Consider the following 21,576-nt stretch of genomic DNA (forward strand, 5'->3'; position numbering starts at 1 on the left):
ACTTGCCCAAATCCTCGGGGATGACAGCCATCTGGGTTGTCGTTGACAGGTTTTCGAAGATGGCGCACTTCGTTCCACTGGTTGGGCTGCCATCGGCCAGACGCCTGTCTGAATTATTTATGCTGCATGTTGTGCGTCTCCACGGGTTGCCACTTGATGTGGTCTCTGACCGCGGATCCCAGTTTGTGGCTAAATTCTGGAGGGCATTTTGTTCCGATCTCCAGATTTCTGTCAGCTTGTCGTCAGGCTACCATCCGCAGTCTAATGGGCAGACTGAAAGGGTGAACCAGTCCTTGGAGCAGTTCCTCAGGTGTTATGTCTCCAAGTGTCAGACTGACTGGGTTGCTCATCTGTCCATGGCGGAGTTTGCCTATAACAACGCGGCTCACTCTGCTACAGGGATCTCTCCCTTCCTTTGTGTGTATGGGCATCATCCTAAGGCCAATTCTTTTGACCCCCTGGACTCCACGCCTGGTGGTTCCTCTGTGGTTTCGGTCCTTAGAGGTATTTGGCGGAAAGTGAAGAAAGCCCTTGTGTCTGTGTCATTAGTGACCAAAAGGGTTTTTGATAAGCGGAAAAGACCCTGCAGCTTCAAATTAGGAGACTTCGTCTGGTTGTCTACCAAGAATTTGAAGTTGAGACAGCCATCTCATAAGTTAGGCCCCCGGTTCATCGGCCCTTATAAGATCACCAGGGTTATCAATCCGGTGGCATTTCAGTTAGATCTGCCCCGTTCTTTGGGTATCAATAAAACATTTCATTGTTCCCTTTTAAAACGGGCGATTAGTAATCCTTCTTCCAGTGGAAGACCTTCCCCTCTTCTGATACGTGGCCAGAGGGAGTTTGTTGTTGAAAGGATTCTTGACTCCAAGATGGTTCAGGGTCGGCTGTCATTTTTGGTGCACTGGAAGGGGTATGGCCCGGAGGAGCGGTCGTGGGTGCGCAGTTGTGATCTTCATGCCCCCAGACTGATACGCTCTTTCATCTCGCAGTTCCCCGATAAACCCGGTGGTAGGGTTTCTTTGACCCCTCGTCAGAGGGGGGGTACTGTTAGGGTCTCCTGCCCTGTGCTGCCACGTCGTCATGGCAACCGGGAGACAAGTGCTAGCGGAGTAACCTGAGCGCAGCTGATACTCCGGTTTGGGTCTTTTGCTGTGCAGTGGTTACAGGCTCTGTGCACGGCAGGGGATCCGGTGCTGGTTTTTGTGCTCACAGTCTGTGAGGTCTGAGTGGGGCGTGGACAGCACCTGCTTTATAAGGCCTCTTCTCAGGTTAAGCAGATGCTGCTGAATCTTTGTTGGTTAGTCAGTTCCTGAAAGTTAGCCAGTACTGTGTAGCTTTGTATTTGTTGTTGCTTACTGCAAATAGGCCTGGGGATTTGGTACTACACTCTGCCAATCCAGACCTAGCAGTAAGACTGGAGTCAGTCGTTTAGCTTGCTGGGGTTCTGTTACTACTCTGTGAACTTAGCAAGTTTGCGGCTGTATTCTAAGACTTGCCTGCCTAAATCCTGTCTCACTGTGCAAGGTGTTCAGGTGTCAGCTTAGTGGCAGTAAGCTGAACCTGTGCACTGCAAGTGAGGATTAGGATTGTGGAGACTCTCCTTGTGTCTATCATTCCATCTCTGACCAAGGAGTTTACTGCCACACCCGTTGGTAACCCTTTAGGGTTTTGCTGTTGACCTTAGCAACAGCATTTCGGGTTCTCTACGTATTAAAACACAACATCTCGCTTCTTTCCATCTGAGCATTCCTAATACTAGGGAGACACCCAGTTCCTTAGCCTCTGGGCTTCTCTGTTCACTTTGTGTGTATTTTGTTACCCTATCACCTTCTGTGTACGTAATGTCATATTCCCCAGTCTGTCTGTGAGTTCATTTGTTTTGGATACCTATCCGTTCAGACACCAGTACATTCCTGCAGGCACTGGTGTGCATAACAGTTCAAACACCAGTACATTCCTGCAGGCACTGGTGTGCATAACAGTAAATGTGTTTTAATAAAATTTTACTTTCACGGTGTGTGTGTTGTGTTTTTATTTGGATATTTTTTGTTGTTGTAGAACTACAGGTACCAGTGGGCCCGTTATTTCCCCACATGCTGGTACTTGAGGTTCTCCAAGTACCTGCAAGCGGGGGAGGCTTGCTGGCCCTTGTAGTTCCACAACAAAAACAATATTATTTTTTTACACACTTATGGCTATCAGCCCGGCACCCACCGCCCAGGGGTGCTAGGTACAGCCTCGGGCTTCACCCTGGAGGGGGGGACCCCTTGATTTAAGGGGTCCCCACTCCTCCAGGGAATTGACTAGTGGGAGGGGGGGTAATGCCACGGCCGCAGTGACCTCCATAAATGTGTCCCCCGGCTGTGGCATTATGTCCCTGGCTAGTGGAGCCCGGTGCTGGTTTTAAAAATATTGGGGACCCCTACATCTTTTGTCCCCCGTATTTTTGGAACCAGGACCAGACTAAGAGCCCAGTGCTGATTGTATAAATACGAGGAACCCCTGTCCAATTTTCCTCCCAGTATTTAAACAACCAGGACCGGCTCAAAGAGCCCGAGGCTGGATATACTTAGGAGGGGGGACCTCACGCATTTTTTTTACATTTTTTAACCCATTCAGACCCTTTTCCATTAAGTTAATGGAAGCCCTGGACAACAAAATTGCATTCATGTCCTCCTCCCACTCCCTTCCCAGTCCCAAACACTAATTTAATTTTTTTTCTATAAAAATGTACAATATATCACAAGTATGATGAGCAGGCAGGCAGCGGGCATTGGCGGCATCGGACTGAGATGCAAATTAGTGGCGGAGGGCTGGGTCAGTTGATGGTGGGCGAGTTTGTAAGCCATTGGTGGTGGCAGCGGGCATCGGCTCAGAGGCAGTAGCGGGTATTGGCTCGGCGGCGGTAGGGGTCATCGGCAGGATCCGGCGTACATTATGGCTGTAGTGTCTCACCAGCCACTGACCTCACCGCACGCCACTGGTGTCTTGTGTAAGTAGATACCTCTTGCTGGCTTCTCTGATCCGCTGCTGCATCCGAGAACACTGCTTTGGATCATCTGTGTGAACATTGGTCATCTGAATAAACCTCAGGTCCAGGGACGCAGCCACTGGCTTCAGCACACCCAGAAAATGAGGCGGACACACCACCCTAGCTGCGCCCCCCAACAGCTGGAGACTGTAATGCGATCTTCCAGAACGAGATCTGCAGATGCGCAGTGTGGCGATGCGCATGTGCAGATCTCACCCCATCGCAGATGTATGAAGACATGATGTTTGCATACTGTACATCTCTGAATCAGGCCGTCAGTGTGTACAATGGACATAGTCTACAAGCAGACGTGATTGGGCAGTGACTCCAGCTCGTGTCCATAGACCTCCACCTCGCACAGGGTGAGGTACTGAGTACCAAGAATGACGACGCTGACGTAGCGACCTTCCATCCCGTTACAGCAGAGCGTGGTGATAGGACCAGTCCCGGTGATGACGCCACAGCTGCGGACACAGGAGAAGAGATGACATGAGGAGGAATCTATTACAGGCGAATAGTTACGTGACACAAACCTCCCAGCCGTCAGGACCGTTCCACTTTTACACAACACTTGTAAACAGACAACACACATTGTGTAATATCAGAGAATTTGGGGGTAGATTTAAAAAGTGATTTTCTTGTTATCACTCAGTACGAATGACAGATGGTGCTCCAACCAATCAGCTCCTAACTGTCACGTGTAATGTGGAAATTATTCTGTGTACATTAAGTTGTTACTAGTCGGCCGCATCGCTCAAAATCTAGCAAACCATTCTTTTGTGTGTTCTACTAAAGTTTACTGTATCCTGTGTCTGTATATGGAGAACAGAACGGGTGTGGTATGGAGGGGCGACCACACTTAGGGCGACAGTGTCTAGGTAGACCACTATTGGTCGACAGTAACTAGGTCGAAAGGGATTCTAGGTCGACAGGTCAAAAGGTAGACATGAGGTTTTTTTTTAAATGTTTGCTGTTGTTTTCTCCGTACAGTGACCGGGAACCCTGATTAGTGCACCGTGTCACCTCATGTCCCACTCGTGTCGACCTGCCGACCTAGAAACCCTGTCGAGTTAATTGCTGTCGACCAATAGTGGTCGACCTAAGTGTGGTCGACCTAGAGACCGGATACCGAACAGAACATGTATTGGGAAAAAGCTGCGGCTGCTACATTGTTGCACTTCATGCACAGATGCAGACTCATTGGCAGAAGTATCTGCAGATCGACTGAACGGCACAGATATCTGCCAGTGTATACAGCCTTAGTCACACACAGTATACAGGTGTCATATATCACATTACTCAGCGCAGTCTCCTGGTGCGTCCTAGTCACATTGTGCTCCTTATACAGTCTCAGACACACACAGTATACAGGTGTCACATATCACATTACTCAGCGCAGTCTCCTGGTGCATCCTTGTCACATTGTGCTCCGTATACAGCCTCAGTCACACACAGTATACAGGTGTCATATATCACATTACTCAGTGCAGTCTCCTGGTGCGTCCTAGTCACATTGTGCTCCGTATACACCCTCAGTCGCACACTGTATACAGGTGTCATATATCACATTTGCTTAGCGCAGTCTCCTGGTGCGTCCTAGTCACATTGTGCTCCGTATACAGCCTCAGTCACACACAGTATACAGGTGTCATATATCACATTACTCAGTGCAGTCTCCTGGTGCGTCCTAGTCACATTGTGCTCCGTATACAGCCTCAGTCACACACAGTATACAGGTGTCATATATCACATTACTCAGCGCAGTCTCCTGGTGCGTCCTAGTCACATTGTGCTCCGAATACAGCCTCAGTCACACACAGTATACAGGTGTCATATATCACATTACTCAGCGCAGTCTCCTGGTGCGTCCTAGTCACATTGTGCTCCGTATACAGCCTCAGGCACACACAGTATACAGGTGTCATATATCACATTACTCAGCGCAGTCTCCTGATGCGTCCTAGTCACATTGTGCTCCGTATACAGCCTCAGTCACACACAGTATACAGGTGTCACACATCACATTACTCAGCGCAGTCTCCTGGTGCGTCATAGTCACATTGTGCTCCGTATACAGCCTCAGTCACACACAGTATACAGGTGTCATATATCACATTACTCAGCGCAGTCTCCTGGTGCGTTCTAGTCACATTGTGCTCCGTATACAGCCTCAGTCACACACAGTATACAGGTGTCACACATTACATGACTCAGTGCAGTCTCCATGTGCATCCTAGTCACATTGTGCTCCGTATACAGCCTCAGTCACACACAGTATACAGGTGTCATATATCACATTACTCAGCACAGTCTCCTGGTGCGTCCTAGTCACATTGTGCTCCGTATACAGCCTCAGTCACACACAGTATACAGGTGTCATATATCACATTACTCAGCGCAGTCTCCTGGTGCGTCCTAGTCACATTGTGCTCCGTATACAGCCTCAGTCACACACAGTATACAGGTGTCATATATCACATTACTCAGCACAGTCTCCTGGTGTGTCCTAGTCACATTGTGCTCTGTATACAGCCTCAGTCACACACAGTATACAGGTGTCATATCACATTACTCAGCGCAGTATCCTGGTGCGTCCTAGTCACATTGTGCTCCGTATACAGCCTCAGTCACACAGTATACAGGTGTCACACATCACATGACTTAGTGCAGTCTCCATGTGCATCCTAGTCACATCACACTGCAACGGAGATGCATTTTTGACGGCCTACGCTGGTAGAGTCTCATGCGACCTGGCGTGCCAAGAGGGGAAGTTTGGCGTGACTGCAGCAAACATGTATGAGGACACATCTGTATGAACATAATATTTGCAAAAGAAAACTACATCCTATCTGGGTCCAGATCATCGCCTACTGTATGTAAACAGTGATCGCAGAACCTTCCACCTCCATCTGATTTATTTCCATAGTTGCTGACAATCTGGCTGCCCGTTCTGGGAGACAGCAGCAAGGTCAGCATAGGAAGGAGCAGTGCGGGTGGGGGCGGGAAAGCCATAGGGGGGCTGAGACGGTGGCGTGGTAAGATAAATGACGGTGTCCGGGGGCGTGGTTTCCACAATCGCATCATCGTGGCCAAGTTCCCTGCTACACAATACTGAGAATACCGGCATTACACAGCAGGGAGCGTGGCTACAATGAATCGCGTCATCGCAAGGACAAGGGGTGGAGGCAAACAGAGAGGGGCTGGTGCATTTCCCCCCCCTGGTATCCCCCCCAGCACATTGACTAATACCCACTACAATACCTGAACCTATCTGGTAATAGAATTTCTGAGATATTTGTTACATGAATTTGCAAATACATGGTTAGCTGCTGAGCCACGTCAATGCTTCTCTGATATCAGCAGTCCTAACACTACATAATAACAATGCACACATAGGGCCATGTGATTTGTCTACAGGCCTCATGATAAAGGCTCATACAAAATTACATCCAGAATTACATCCAGTTTGAGGGCTAGCTTACCTGAGAGCCACCCATAAGATCTCCCATTAACACTACAAGGACCAGCATGCCTTCCAAATGCTGCTCCCAGTCATTGCCTTCTATGTATTTATTAAGAGCAGCATTTGTAAGGCATGCTGGTCCTTGTAGTGCTGTGGGAGATCTTAGGGGTGGCTCTTTATGAGCCTTTATCATGAGGCCTTACTGTAGACAAATCACATGGCCTTATGTGGGCAGTGCTGTTAAGTAGCGTAAGACTGCTAATATCAGAGAAGCCTTAACGTGGCTCAGCAGCTAACCATGTATTTGCAAATTCATGTAACTAATATCTCGGAAATTCTATTACCAGAAAGGTTCAGGTATTTTGTTAAGGGTATTAGTCAGTGTGCTGGGGGGATACCGGGGAGGGGGATGGGGGGAGCACCACACCTCTCTGTTTGCTGTGACCCCTCCCCTTTTCTAGCACCTGAAAAGTATCTCCAGAGTGACTGTTTGTTTAACTGGTGGGGGCAGCCAGGTTCCAGGATACATGGCCAACTTGCCAGTATGTCTGGGAGTGCCGCCCAATATTTAGGAGCCTCCCGGCCATTCCGGGAGAATAGGCAAGTATGTATGTTTCTCAGAGTTCCGATATTGGCGGCACTGCTTCCTGATCCCACCACTGACTGGAAGATCCAGGTTTTACTCTGAATTTTGTATTCTGAAATTCCGATACATACTCTGCTGCTGCTGCTGCTGTGGGGACACCGGGTCCCAATCACAGAAACCACCAAATGACCTCCTTACTACAGTATCAAGGTGCTTTGTGATGTCTATGGTAAGGAGAATTATAACAACTGGCTCCCGGTCACCTTACACGTGTATGTCACTGCTAGATATTACCTGTCCTGTACGTCACTGATAGATAACACCTGTCCTGTACGTCACTGATAGATAATACCTGTCCTGTACATCACTGATAGATAATACCTGTCCTGTACATCACTGATAGATAACACCTGTCCTGTATGTCACTGCTAGATAACACCTGTCCTGTACATCACTGATAGATAACACCTGTCCTGTACATCACTGATAGATAATACCTGTCCTGTACATCACTGATAGATAATACCTGTCCTGTACATCACTGATAGATAACACCTGCCTGTACGTCACTGATAGATAACACCTGTCCTGTACATCACTGATAGATAACACCTGTCCTGTACATCACTGATAGATAACACCTGTCCTGTACGTCACTGATAGATAACACCTGTCCTGTACATCACTGATAGATAACACCTGTCCTGTACGTCACTGATAACACCTGTCCTGTACATCACTGATAGATAATACCTGTCCTGTACGTCACTGATAGATAACACCTGTCCTGTACGTCACTGACAGATAACACCTGTCCTGTACATCACTGATAGATAACACCTGTCCTGTACGTCACTGAGAGACAACACCTGTCCTGTACATTACTGATAGATAACACCTGTCTTGTACATCACTGATAGATAACAGCTATCCTGTATATCACTGATAGATAATACCTGTCCGGTACATCACTGATAGATAACAACGGTCCTGTACATCACTGATAGATAATACCTGTCCTGTACATCACTGATAGATAACACCTATCCTGTACATCACTGATATATAATACCTGTCCTGTACGTCACTGATAGATAACACCTGTCCTGTACGTCACTGATAGATAACACCTGTCCTGTACGTCACTGATAGATAACACCTGTCCTGTACGTCACTGAGAGATAACACCTGTCCTGTACATAACTAATAGATAATACCTGTCCTGTACATCACTGATAGATAACACCTATCCTGTACATCACTGATAAATAACACCTGTCCTGTACATCACTGATAGATAACACCAGTACTGTACATCACTGATAGATAACACCTGTCCTGTACGTCACTGATAGATAATACCTGTCCTGTACATCACTGATAGATAACACCTGTCCTGTACGTCACTGATAGATAACACCTGTCCTGAACGTCAATGATAGATAATACCTGTCCTTTACATCACTGATAGATGACACCTGTCCTGTACGTCACTGATAGATAACACCTGTCCTGTACTTCAGTGATAGATAACACCTGTCCTGTACGTCACTGATAGATAACACCTGTCCTGTATGTCACTGATAGATAACACCTGTCCTGTACGTCACTGATAGATAACATCTGTCCTGTACATCACTGATAGATAACACCTGTCCTGTACATCACTGATAGATACCACCTGTCCTGTACATCACTGATAGATACCACCTGTCCTGTACATCACTGATAGATAACACATGTCCTCTACGTCACTGATAGATAACACCTGTCCTGTTCTTAAATGATAGATAACACCTGCCCTGTACTTCAATGATAGATAATACCTGTCCTGTACATCACTGATAGATAATACCTGTCCTGTACATCACTGATAGATAACACCTGTCCTGTACATCACTGATAGATATTACCTGTCCTGTATTTAATGATAGATAACACCAGTCCTGTACATAACTGATAGATAACACCTGTCCTGTACGTCACTGATAAATAACACCTGTCCTGTACATCACTGATAGATAACACCTGTCCTGTGCATCACTGATAGATAACACCTGTCCTGTACATCACTGATAGATATTACCTGTCCTGTATTTAATGATAGATAACACCTGTCCTGTACATAACTGATAGATAACACCTGTCTTGTACATCACTGATAGATAACACTTGTCCTGTACATCACTGATAGATAATACCTGTCCTGTATTTAATGATAGATAACACCTGTCCTGCACGTCACTGATAGATAACACCTGTCCTGTACGTCACTGATAGATAACACATGTCCTCTACGTCACTGATAGATAACACATGTCCTGTACATCACTGATAAATAACACCTGTCCTGTACGTCACTGATAGATAATACCTGTCCTGTACGTCACTGATAGATAACACCTGTCCTGTACATCACTGATAGATAACACCTGTCCTGTACCTCACTGATAGATAACACCTGTCCTGTACGTCACTGATAGATAACACCTGTCCTGTACGTCACTGATAGATAACACCTGTCCTGTACGTCACTGATAGATAACACCTGTCCTGTACATCACTGATAGATAACACCTGTCCTGTACGTCACTGATAGATAACACCTGTCCTGTACATCACTGATAGTTAACGCCTGTCCTGTACGTCACTGATAGATAACACCTGTCCTGTACATCACTGATAAATAACACCTGTCCTGTACATCACTGATAGATACCACCTGTCCTGTACATTACTGATAGATAACACATGTCCTCTACGTCACTGATAGATAACACCTGTCCTGTACATCACTGATAGATAACACCTGTCCTGTACATCACTGATAGATAACACATGTCCTCTACGTCACTGATAGATAACACATGTCCTGTACATCACTGATAAATAACACCTGTCCTGTACGTCACTGACAGATAATACCTGTCCTGTACGTCACTGATAGATAATACCTGTCCTGTACATCACTGATAGATAACACCTGTCCTGTACATCACTGATAGATAACACATGTCCTCTACGTCACTGATAGATAACACATGTCCTGTACATCACTGATAGATAATACCTGTCCTGTACGTCATTGATAGACAATACCTGTCCTGTACGTCACTGATAGATAATACCTGATCTGTACGTCACTGATAGATAACACCTGTCCTGTACGTCACTGATAGATAACACATGTCCTGTACATCACTGATAAATAACACCTGTCCTGTACGTCACTGATAGATAATACCTGTCCTGTACGTCACTGATAGATAACACCTGTCCTGTACGTCACTGATAGATAATACCTGTCCTGTACGTCACTGATAGATAATACCTGTCCTGTACGTCACTGATAGATAACACCTGTCCTGTACATCACTGATAGATAACACCTGTCCTGTACATCACTGATAGATTACATCTGTCCTGTACATCACTGATAGATAATACCTGTCCTGTACATCACTGATAGATAACACGTGTCCTGTACATCACTGATAGATAATACCTGTCCTGTACATCACTGATAGATAACACCTTTTCCTGTACGTCACTGATAGATAACACCTGTCCTGTACATCACTGATAGATAACACCTGTCCTGTACGTCACTGATAGATAATACCTGTCCTGTACGTCACTGATAGATAACACCTGTCCTGTACGTCACTGATAGATAATACCTGTCCTGTACGTCACTGATAGATAATACCTGTCCTGTATTTAATGATAGATAACACCTGTCCTGTACATCACTGATAGATAACACCTGTCCTGTACGTCACTGATAGATAATACCTGTCCTGTACGTCACTGATAGATAACACCTGTCCTGTACGTCACTGATAGATAATACCTGTCCTGTACGTCACTGATAGATAATACCTGTCCTGTACGTCACTGATAGATAACACCTGTCCTGTACATCACTGATAGATAACACCTGTCCTGTACATCACTGATAGATTACATCTGTCCTGTACATCACTGATAGATAACACGTGTCCTGTACATCACTGATAGATAATACCTGTCCTGTACATCACTGATAGATAACACCTTTTCCTGTACGTCACTGATAGATAACACCTGTCCTGTACATCACTGATAGATAATACCTGTCCTGTATTTAATGATAGATAACACCTGTCCTGTACATCACTGATAGATAACACCTGTCCTGTACGTCACTGATAGATAATACCTGTCCTGTACGTCACTGATAGATAACACCTGTCCTGTACGTCACTGATAGATAATACCTGTCCTGTACATCACTGATAGATAACACCTGTCCTGTACATCACTGATAGATAACCCCTGTCCTGTACATCACTGATAGATAACACCTTTTCCTGTACGTCACTGATAGATAACACCTGTCCTGTACATCACTGATAGATAACACCTGTCCTGTACATCACTGATAGATATTACCTGTCCTGTATTTAATGATAGATAACACCAGTCCTGTACATAACTGATAGATAACACCTGTCCTGTACGTCACTGATAAATAACACCTGTCCTGTACATCACTGATAGATAACACCTGTCCTGTGCATCACTGATAGATAACACCTGTCCTGTACATCACTGATAGATATTACCTGTCCTGTATTTAATGATAGATAACACCTGTCCTGTACATAACTGATAGATAACACCTGTCTTGTACATCATTGATAGATAACACTTGTCCTGTACATCACTGATAGATAATACCTGTCCTGTATTTAATGATAGATAACACCTGTCCTGCACGTCACTGATAGATAACACCTGTCCTGTACGTCACTGATAGATAACACATGTCCTTTACGTCACTGATAGATAACACATGTCCTGTACATCACTGATAAATAACACCTGTCCTGTACGTCACTGATAGATAATACCTGTCCTGTACATCACTGATAGATAACACCTGTCCTGTACATCACTGATAGATAACACCTGTCCTGTACATCACTGATAGATAATGCCTGTCCTGTATGTCACTGATAGATAACACCTGTCCTGTACATCACTGATAAATAACACCTGTCCTGTACATCACTGATAGATACCACCTGTCCTGTACATTACTGATAGATAACACATGTCCTCTACGTCACTGATAGATAACACCTGTCCTGTACATCACTGATAGATAACACCTGTCCTGTACATCACTGATAGATAATACCTGTCCTGTACATCACTGATAGATAATACCTGTCCTGTACATCACTGATAGATAACACCTGTCCTGTACCTCACTGATAGATAACACCTGTCCTGTACGTCACTGATAGATAACACCTGTCCTGTACGTCACTGATAGATAACACCTGTCCTGTACATCACTGATAGATAACACCTGTCCTGTACGTCACTGATAGATAACACCTGTCCTGTACATCACTGATAGATAACACCTGTCCTGTATGTCACTGATAGATAACACCTGTCCTGTACATCACTGATAGATAACGCCTGTCCTGTACGTCACTGATAGATAACACCTGTCCTGTACATCACTGATAAATAACACCTGTCCTGTACATCACTGATAGATACCACCTGTCCTGTACATTACTGATAGATAACACATGTCCTCTACGTCACTGATAGATAACACCTGTCCTGTACATCACTGATAGATAACACCTGTCCTGTACATCACTGATAGATAACACATGTCCTCTACGTCACTGATAGATAACACATGTCCTGTACATCACTGATAAATAACACCTGTCCTGTACGTCACTGACAGATAATACCTGTCCTGTACGTCACTGATAGATAATACCTGTCCTGTACATCACTGATAGATAACACCTGTCCTGTACATCACTGATAGATAACACATGTCCTCTACGTCACTGATAGATAACACATGTCCTGTACATCACTGATAGATAATACCTGTCCTGTACGTCATTGATAGACAATACCTGTCCTGTACGTCACTGATAGATAATACCTGATCTGTACGTCACTGATAGATAACACCTGTCCTGTACGTCACTGATAGATAACACATGTCCTGTACATCACTGATAAATAACACCTGTCCTGTACGTCACTGATAGATAATACCTGTCCTGTACGTCACTGATAGATAACACCTGTCCTGTACGTCACTGATAGATAATACCTGTCCTGTACGTCACTGATAGATAATACCTGTCCTGTACGTCACTGATAGATAACACCTGTCCTGTACATCACTGATAGATAACACCTGTCCTGTACATCACTGATAGATTACATCTGTCCTGTACATCACTGATAGATAATACCTGTCCTGTACATCACTGATAGATAACACGTGTCCTGTACATCACTGATAGATAATACCTGTCCTGTACATCACTGATAGATAACACCTTTTCCTGTACGTCACTGATAGATAACACCTGTCCTGTACATCACTGATAGATAATACCTGTCCTGTATTTAATGATAGATAACACCTGTCCTGTACATCACTGATAGATAACACCTGTCCTGTACGTCACTGATAGATAATACCTGTCCTGTACGTCACTGATAGATAACACCTGTCCTGTACGTCACTGATAGATAATACCTGTCCTGTACATCACTGATAGATAACACCTGTCCTGTACATCACTGACAGATAGCCCCTGTCCTGTACATCACTGATAGATAACACCTTTTCCTGTACGTCACTGATAGATAACACCTGTCCTGTACATCACTGATAGATAACACCTGTCCTGTACATCACTGATAGATATTACCTGTCCTGTATTTAATGATAGATAACACCTGTCCTGTACATAACTGATAGATAACACCTGTCCTGTACGTCACTGATAAATAACACCTGTCCTGTACATCACTGATAGATAACACCTGTCCTGTGCATCACTGATAGATAACACCTGTCCTGTACGTCACTGATAGATAACCCCTGTCCTGTACATCACTGATAGATAACACCTTTTCCTGTACGTCACTGATAGATAACACCTGTCCTGTACATCACTGATAGATAACACCTGTCCTGTACATCACTGATAGATAATACCTGTCCTGTATTTAATGATAGATAACACCTGTCCTGCACGTCACTGATAGATAACACCTGTCCTGTACGTCACTGATAGATAACACATGTCCTCTACGTCACTGATAGATAACACATGTCCTGTACATCACTGATAAATAACACCTGTCCTGTACGTCACTGATAGATAATACCTGTCCTGTACATCACTGATAGATAACACCTGTCCTGTACATCACTGATAGATAACACCTGTCCTGTACATCACTGATAGATAACACCTGTCCTGTACATCACTGATAGATAATACCTGTCCTGTACATCACTGATAGATAACACCTGTCCTGTACATCACTGATAGATAATACCTGTCCTGTACATCACTGATAGATAACACCTGTCCTGCACGTCACTGATAGATAATACCTGTCCTGTACATCACTGATAGATAACACCTGTCCTGTACATCACTGATAGATAACACCTGTACTGTACATCACTGATAGATAACACCTGTCCTGTACATCACTGATAGATAACACCTGACCTGTACTTTAATGATAGATAACACCTGTCCTGCACATCACTGATAGATAATACCTGTCCTGTACATCACTGATAGATAACACCTGCCTGTACATCACTGATAGATAACCCCTGTCCTGTACATCACTGATAGATAACACCTTTTCCTGAACGTCACTGATAGATAACACCTGTCCTGTACGTCACTGATAGATAATACCTGTCCTGTACATCACTGATAGATAACACCTGTCCTGTACATCACTGATAGATAACCCCTGTCCTGTACATCACTGATAAATAACACCTTTTCCTGTACGTCACTGATAGATAACACCTGTCCTGTACGTCACTGATAGATAACACCTGTCCTGTACATCACTGATAGATAACGCCTGTCCTGTATATCACTGATAGATAACACCTGTCCTGCACGTCACTGATAGATAACACCTGTCCTGTACGTCACTGATAGATAACACACGTCGTCTACGTCACTGATAGATAACACCTGTCCTGTACGTCACTGATAGATAATACCTGTCCTGTACATCACTGATAGATAACACCTGTCCTGTACATCACTGATAGATAACACCTGTCCTGTACATCACTGATAGATAACACCTGTCCTGTACTTTATTGATAGATAACACCTGTCCTGCACATCACTGATAGATAATACCTGTCCTGTACATCACTGATAGATAACACCTGTCCTGTACATCACTGACAGAAAACCCCTGTCCTGTACATCACAGATAGATAACACCTTTTCCTGTACGTCACTGATAGATAACACCTGTCCTGTACATCACTGATAGATAACACCTGTCCTGTACATCACTGATAGATAATACCTGTCCTGTATTTAATGATAGATAACACCTGTCCTGTACATCACTGATAGATAACACCTGTCCTGTACTTCAATGATAGATAACACCTGTCCTGTACTTCAATGATAGATAACACCTATCATGCACGTCACTGATAGATAACACCTGTCCTATACGTCACTGATAGATAACACCTGTCCTATACGTCACTGATAGATAACACCTGTCCTGTACATCACTGATAGATAACACCTGTCCTGTACTTCAATGATAGATAACACCTATCATGCACGTCACTGATAGATAACACCTGTCCTATACGTCACTGATAGATAACACCTGTCCTATACGTCACTGATAGATAACACCTGTCCTGTACGTTACTGATAGATAACACCTGTCCTGTACGTCACTGATAGATAACACCTGTCCTGTACATCACTGATAGATAACACCTGTCCTGTACATCACTGATGGATAACACCTGTCCTGTACATCACTGATAGATAACACCTGTCCTGTACATCACTGATGGATAACACGTGTCCTGTACGTCACTGATAGATAACACCTGTCCTGTACATCACTGATAGATAACACATGTCCTCTACGTCACTGATAGATAACACCTGTCCTGTACGTCACTGATAGATAACAACTGTCCTGTACGTCACTGATAGATAACACCTGTCCTCTACGTCACTGATAGATAATACCTGTCCTGTACGTCACTGATAGATAACACCTGTCCTGTACGTCACTGAAAGATAACACCTGTCCTGTACATAACTGATAGATTACATCTGTCCTGTACATCACTGATAGATAATACCTGTCCTGTACGTCACTGATAGATAATACCTGTCCTGTACGTCACTGATAGATAATACCTGTCCTGTACGTCACTGATAGATAACACCTGTCCTGTACATCACTGATAGATAACACCTGTCCTGTACATCACTGATAGATTACATCTGTCCTGTACATCACTGATAGATAATACCTGTCCTGTACATCACTGATAGATAACACCTTTTCCTGTACGTCACTGATAGATAACACCTGTCCTGTACATCATTGATAGATAATACCTGTCCTGTATTTAATGATAGATAACACCTGTCCTGTACATCACTGATAGATAACACCTGTCCTGTACGTCACTGATAGATAATACCTGTCCTGTACGTCACTGATAGATAACACCTGTCCTGTACGTCACTGATAGATAATACCTGTCCTGTACGTCACTGATAGATAACACCTGTCCTGTACATCACTGATAGATAACCCCTGTCCTTTACATCACTGATAGATAACACCTTTTCCTGTACGTCACTGATAGATAACACCTGTCCTGTACATCACTGATAGATAACACCTGTCCTGTACATCACTGATAGATATTACCTGTCCTGTATTTAATGATAGATAACACCTGTCCTGTACATAACTGATAGATAACACCTGTCCTGTATGTCACTGATAGATAACACCTGTCCTGTACATCACTGATAGATAACACCTGTCCTGTGCATCACTGATAGATAACACCTGTCCTGTACGTCACTGATAGATAACCCCTGTCCTGTATATCACTGATAGATAACACCTTTTCCTGTACGTCACTGATAGATAACACCTGTCCTGTACATCACTGATAGATAACACCTGTCCTGTACATCACTGATAGATAATACCTGTCCTGTATTTAATGATAGATAACACCTGTCCTGCACGTCACTGATAGATAACACCTGTCCTGTACGTCACTGATAGATAACACATGTCCACTACGTCACTGATAGATAACACATGTCCTGTACATCACTGATAAATAACACCTGTCCTGTACGTCACTGATAGATAATACCTGTCCTGTACATCACTGATAGATAACACCTGTCCTGTACATCACTGATAGATAACACCTGTCCTGTACATCACTGATAGATTACATCTGTCCTGTACATCACTGATAGATAATACCTGTCCTGTACATCACTGATAGATAACACCTGTCCTGTACATCACTGATAGATAATACCTGTCCTGTACATCACAGATAGATAACACCTGTCCTGCACGTCACTGATAGATAATACCTGACCTGTACATCACTGATAGATAACACCTGTCCTGTACATCACTGATAGATAACACCTGTACTGTACATCACTGATAGATAACACCTGTCCTGTACATCACTGATAGATAACACCTGTCCTGTACTTTAATGATAGATAACACCTGTCCTGCACATCACTGATAGATAATACCTGTCCTGTACATCACTGATAGATAACACCTGTCCTGTACATCACTGATAGATAACCCCTGTCCTGTACATCACTGATAGATAACACCTTTTCCTGAACGTCACTGATAGATAACACCTGTCCTGTACGTCACTGATAGATAATACCTGTCCTGTACATCACTGATAGATAACACCTGTCCTGTACATCACTGATAGATAACCCCTGTCCTGTACATCACTGATAAATAACACCTTTTCCTGTACGTCACTGATAGATAACACCTGTCCTGTACATCACTGATAGATAACACCTGTCCTGTACATCACTGATAGATAATACCTGTCCTGTATTTAATGATAGATAACACCTGTCCTGTACATAACTGATAGATAACACCTGTCCTGTACGTCACTGATAGATAACACCTGTCCTGTACATCACTGATAGATAACACCTGTCCTGTACATCACTGATAGATAACACCTTTTCCTGTACGTCACTGATAGATAACACGTGTCCTGTATATCACTGAGAGATAACACCTGTCCTGTACATCACTGATAGATAACGCCTGTCCTGTATATCACTGATAGATAACACCTGTCCTGCACGTCACTGATAGATAACACCGGTCCTGTACGTCACTGATAGATAACACATGTCGTCTACGTCACTGATAGATAACACCTGTCCTGTACGTCACTGATAGATAATACCTGTCCTGTACATCACTGATAGATAACACCTGTCCTGCACGTCACTGATAGATAATACCTGTCCTGTACATCACTGATAGATAACACCTGTCCTGTACATCACTGATAGATAACACCTGTCCTGTACATCACTGATAGATAACACCTGTCCTGTACGTCACTGATAGATAACACCTGTCCTGTAAATCCCTGATAGATAACACCTGTCCTGTACGTTACTGATAGATAACACCTGTCCTGTACGTCACTGATAGATAACACCTGTCCTGTACATCACTGATAGATAACACCTGTCCTGTACATCACTGATAGATAATACCTGTCCTGTATTTAATGATAGATAACACCTGTCCTGTACATCACTGATAGATAATACCTGTCCTGTATTTAATGATAGATAACACCTGTCCTGTACGTCACTGATAGATAACACCTGTCCTGTACATCACTGATAGATAACACCTGTCCTGTACTTCAATGATAGATAACACCTATCATGCACGTCACTGATAGATAACACCTGTCCTATACGTCACTGATAGATAACACCTGTCCTGTACGTCACTGATAGATAACACCTGTCCTGTACATCACTGATAGATAACACCTGTCCTGTACATCACTGATAGATAACACCTGTCCTGTACGTCACTGATAGATAACACCTGTCCTGTACATCACTGATAGACAATACCTGTCCTATACGTCACTGATAGATAACACCTGTCCTGTACGTTACTGATAGATAACACCTGTCCTGTACGTCACTGATAGATAACACCTGTCCTGTACATCACTGATAGATAACACCTGTCCTGTACATCACTGATGGATAACACCTGTCCTGTACATCACTGATAGATAACACGTGTCCTGTACGTCACTGATAGATAACACCTGTCCTGTACATCACTGATAGATAACACATGTCCTCTACGTCACTGATAGATAACACCTGTCCTGTACGTCACTGATAGATAACACCTGTCCTGTACGTCACTGATAGATAACACCTGTCCTCTACGTCACTGATAGATAACACATGTCCTGTACATCACTGATAAATAACACCTGTCCTGTACGTCACTGATAGATAATACCTGTCCTGTACATCACTGATAGATAACACCTGTCCTGTACATCACTGATAGATAACACCTGTCCTGTACATCACTGATATATAACACCTGTCCTGTACATCACTGATAGATTACATCTGTCCTGTACATCACTGATAGATAATACCTGTTCTGTACATCACTGATAGATAACACCTGTCCTGTACATCACTGATAGATAATACCTGTCCTGTACATCACTGATAGATAACACCTGTCCTGCACGTCACTGATAGATAATACCTGTCCTGTACATCACTGATAGATAACACCTGTCCTGTACATCACTGATAGATAACACCTGTACTGTACATCACTGATAGATAACACCTGTCCTGTACATCACTGATAGATAACACCTGTCCTGTACTTTAATGATAGATAACACCTGTCCTGCACATCACTGATAGATAATACCTGTCCTGTACATCACTGATAGATAACACCTGTCCTGTACATCACTGATAGATAACCCCTGTCCTGTACATCACTGACAGATAACACCTTTTCCTGTACGTCACTGATAGATAACACCTGTCCTGTACGTCACTGATAGATAATACCTGTCCTGTACATCACTGATAGATAACACCTGTCCTGTACATCACTGATAGATAACCCCTGTCCTGTACATCACTGATAAATAACACCTTTTCCTGTACGTCACTGATAGATAACACATGTCCTGTACATCACTGATAGATAACACCTGTTCTGTACATCACTGATAGATAATACCTGTCCTGTATTTAATGATAGATAACACCTGTCCTGTACGTCACTGATAGATAACACCTGTCCTGTACGTCACTGATAGATAACACCTGTCCTGTACATCACTGATAGATAACACCTGTCCTGTACATCACTGATAGATAACACCTTTTCCTGTACGTCACTGATAGATAACACCTGTCCTGTACATCACTGATAGATAACACCTGTCCTGTACATCACTGATAGATAATACCTGTCCTGTATTTAATGATAGATAACACCTGTCCTGTACATCACTGATAGATAACGCCTGTCCTGTATGTCACTGATAGATAACACCTGTCCTGCACGTCATTGATAGATAACACCTGTCCTTTACGTCACTGATAGATAATACCTGTCCTATACATCACTGATAGATAACACCTGTCCTGCACGTCACTGATAGATAATACCTGTCCTGTACATCACTGATAGATAACACCTGTCCTGTACATCACTGATAGATAACACCTGTCCTGTACATCACTGATAGATAACACCTGTACTGTACATCACTGATAGATAACACCTGTCCTGTACATCACTGATAGATAACACCTGTCCAGTACTTTAATGATAGATAACACCTGTCCTGCACATCACTGATAGATAATACCTGTCCTGTACGTCACTGATAGATAATACCTGTCCTGTACGTCACTGATAGATAATACCTGTCCTATACATCACTGATAGATAACACCTGTCCTGCACGTCACTGATAGATAATACCTGTCCTGTACATCACTGATAGATAACACCTGTCCTGTACATCACTGATAGATAACACCTGTACTGTACATCACTGATAGATAACACCTGTCCTGTACATCACTGATAGATAACACCTGTCCTGTACTTTAATGATAGATAACACCTGTCCTGCACATCACTGATAGATAATACCTGTCCTGTACATCACTGATAGATAACACCTGTCCTGTACATCACTGACAGATAACCCCTGTCCTGTACATCACTGATAGATAACAACTTTTCCTGTACGTCACTGATAGATAACACCTGTCCTGCACATCACTGATAGATAACACCTGTCCTGTACATCACTGATAGATAATACCTGTCCTGTATTTAATGATAGATTACACCTGTCCTGTACATCACTGATAGATAACACCTGTCCTGTACGTCACTGATAGATAACACCTGTCCTGTACATCACTGATAGATAACACCTGTCCTGTACTTCAATGATAGATAACACCTATCATGCACGTCACTGATAGATAA

At 43.6% G+C, this 21,576-nt stretch overlaps 1 protein-coding gene across 1 annotated transcript in view; it reads right to left on the reverse strand.

The window, feature by feature from the left end:
- Nucleotides 1-3,332: 3,332 nt before the first annotated feature.
- Nucleotides 3,333-21,576, reverse strand: part of LOC134928725 (uncharacterized) — a 440,900-nt gene continuing 422,656 nt past the window's right edge. Inside the window, exon 7 of the mRNA XM_063924741.1 lies at nt 3,333-3,498. Coding sequence (XP_063780811.1) covers nt 3,333-3,498 — 166 coding nt within the window. The remainder of the gene's footprint in view (nt 3,499-21,576) is intronic.

This window comes from Pseudophryne corroboree, chromosome 5 (assembly GCF_028390025.1).
Source record: "Pseudophryne corroboree isolate aPseCor3 chromosome 5, aPseCor3.hap2, whole genome shotgun sequence".
Classification (NCBI taxonomy): domain Eukaryota; kingdom Metazoa; phylum Chordata; class Amphibia; order Anura; family Myobatrachidae; genus Pseudophryne; species Pseudophryne corroboree.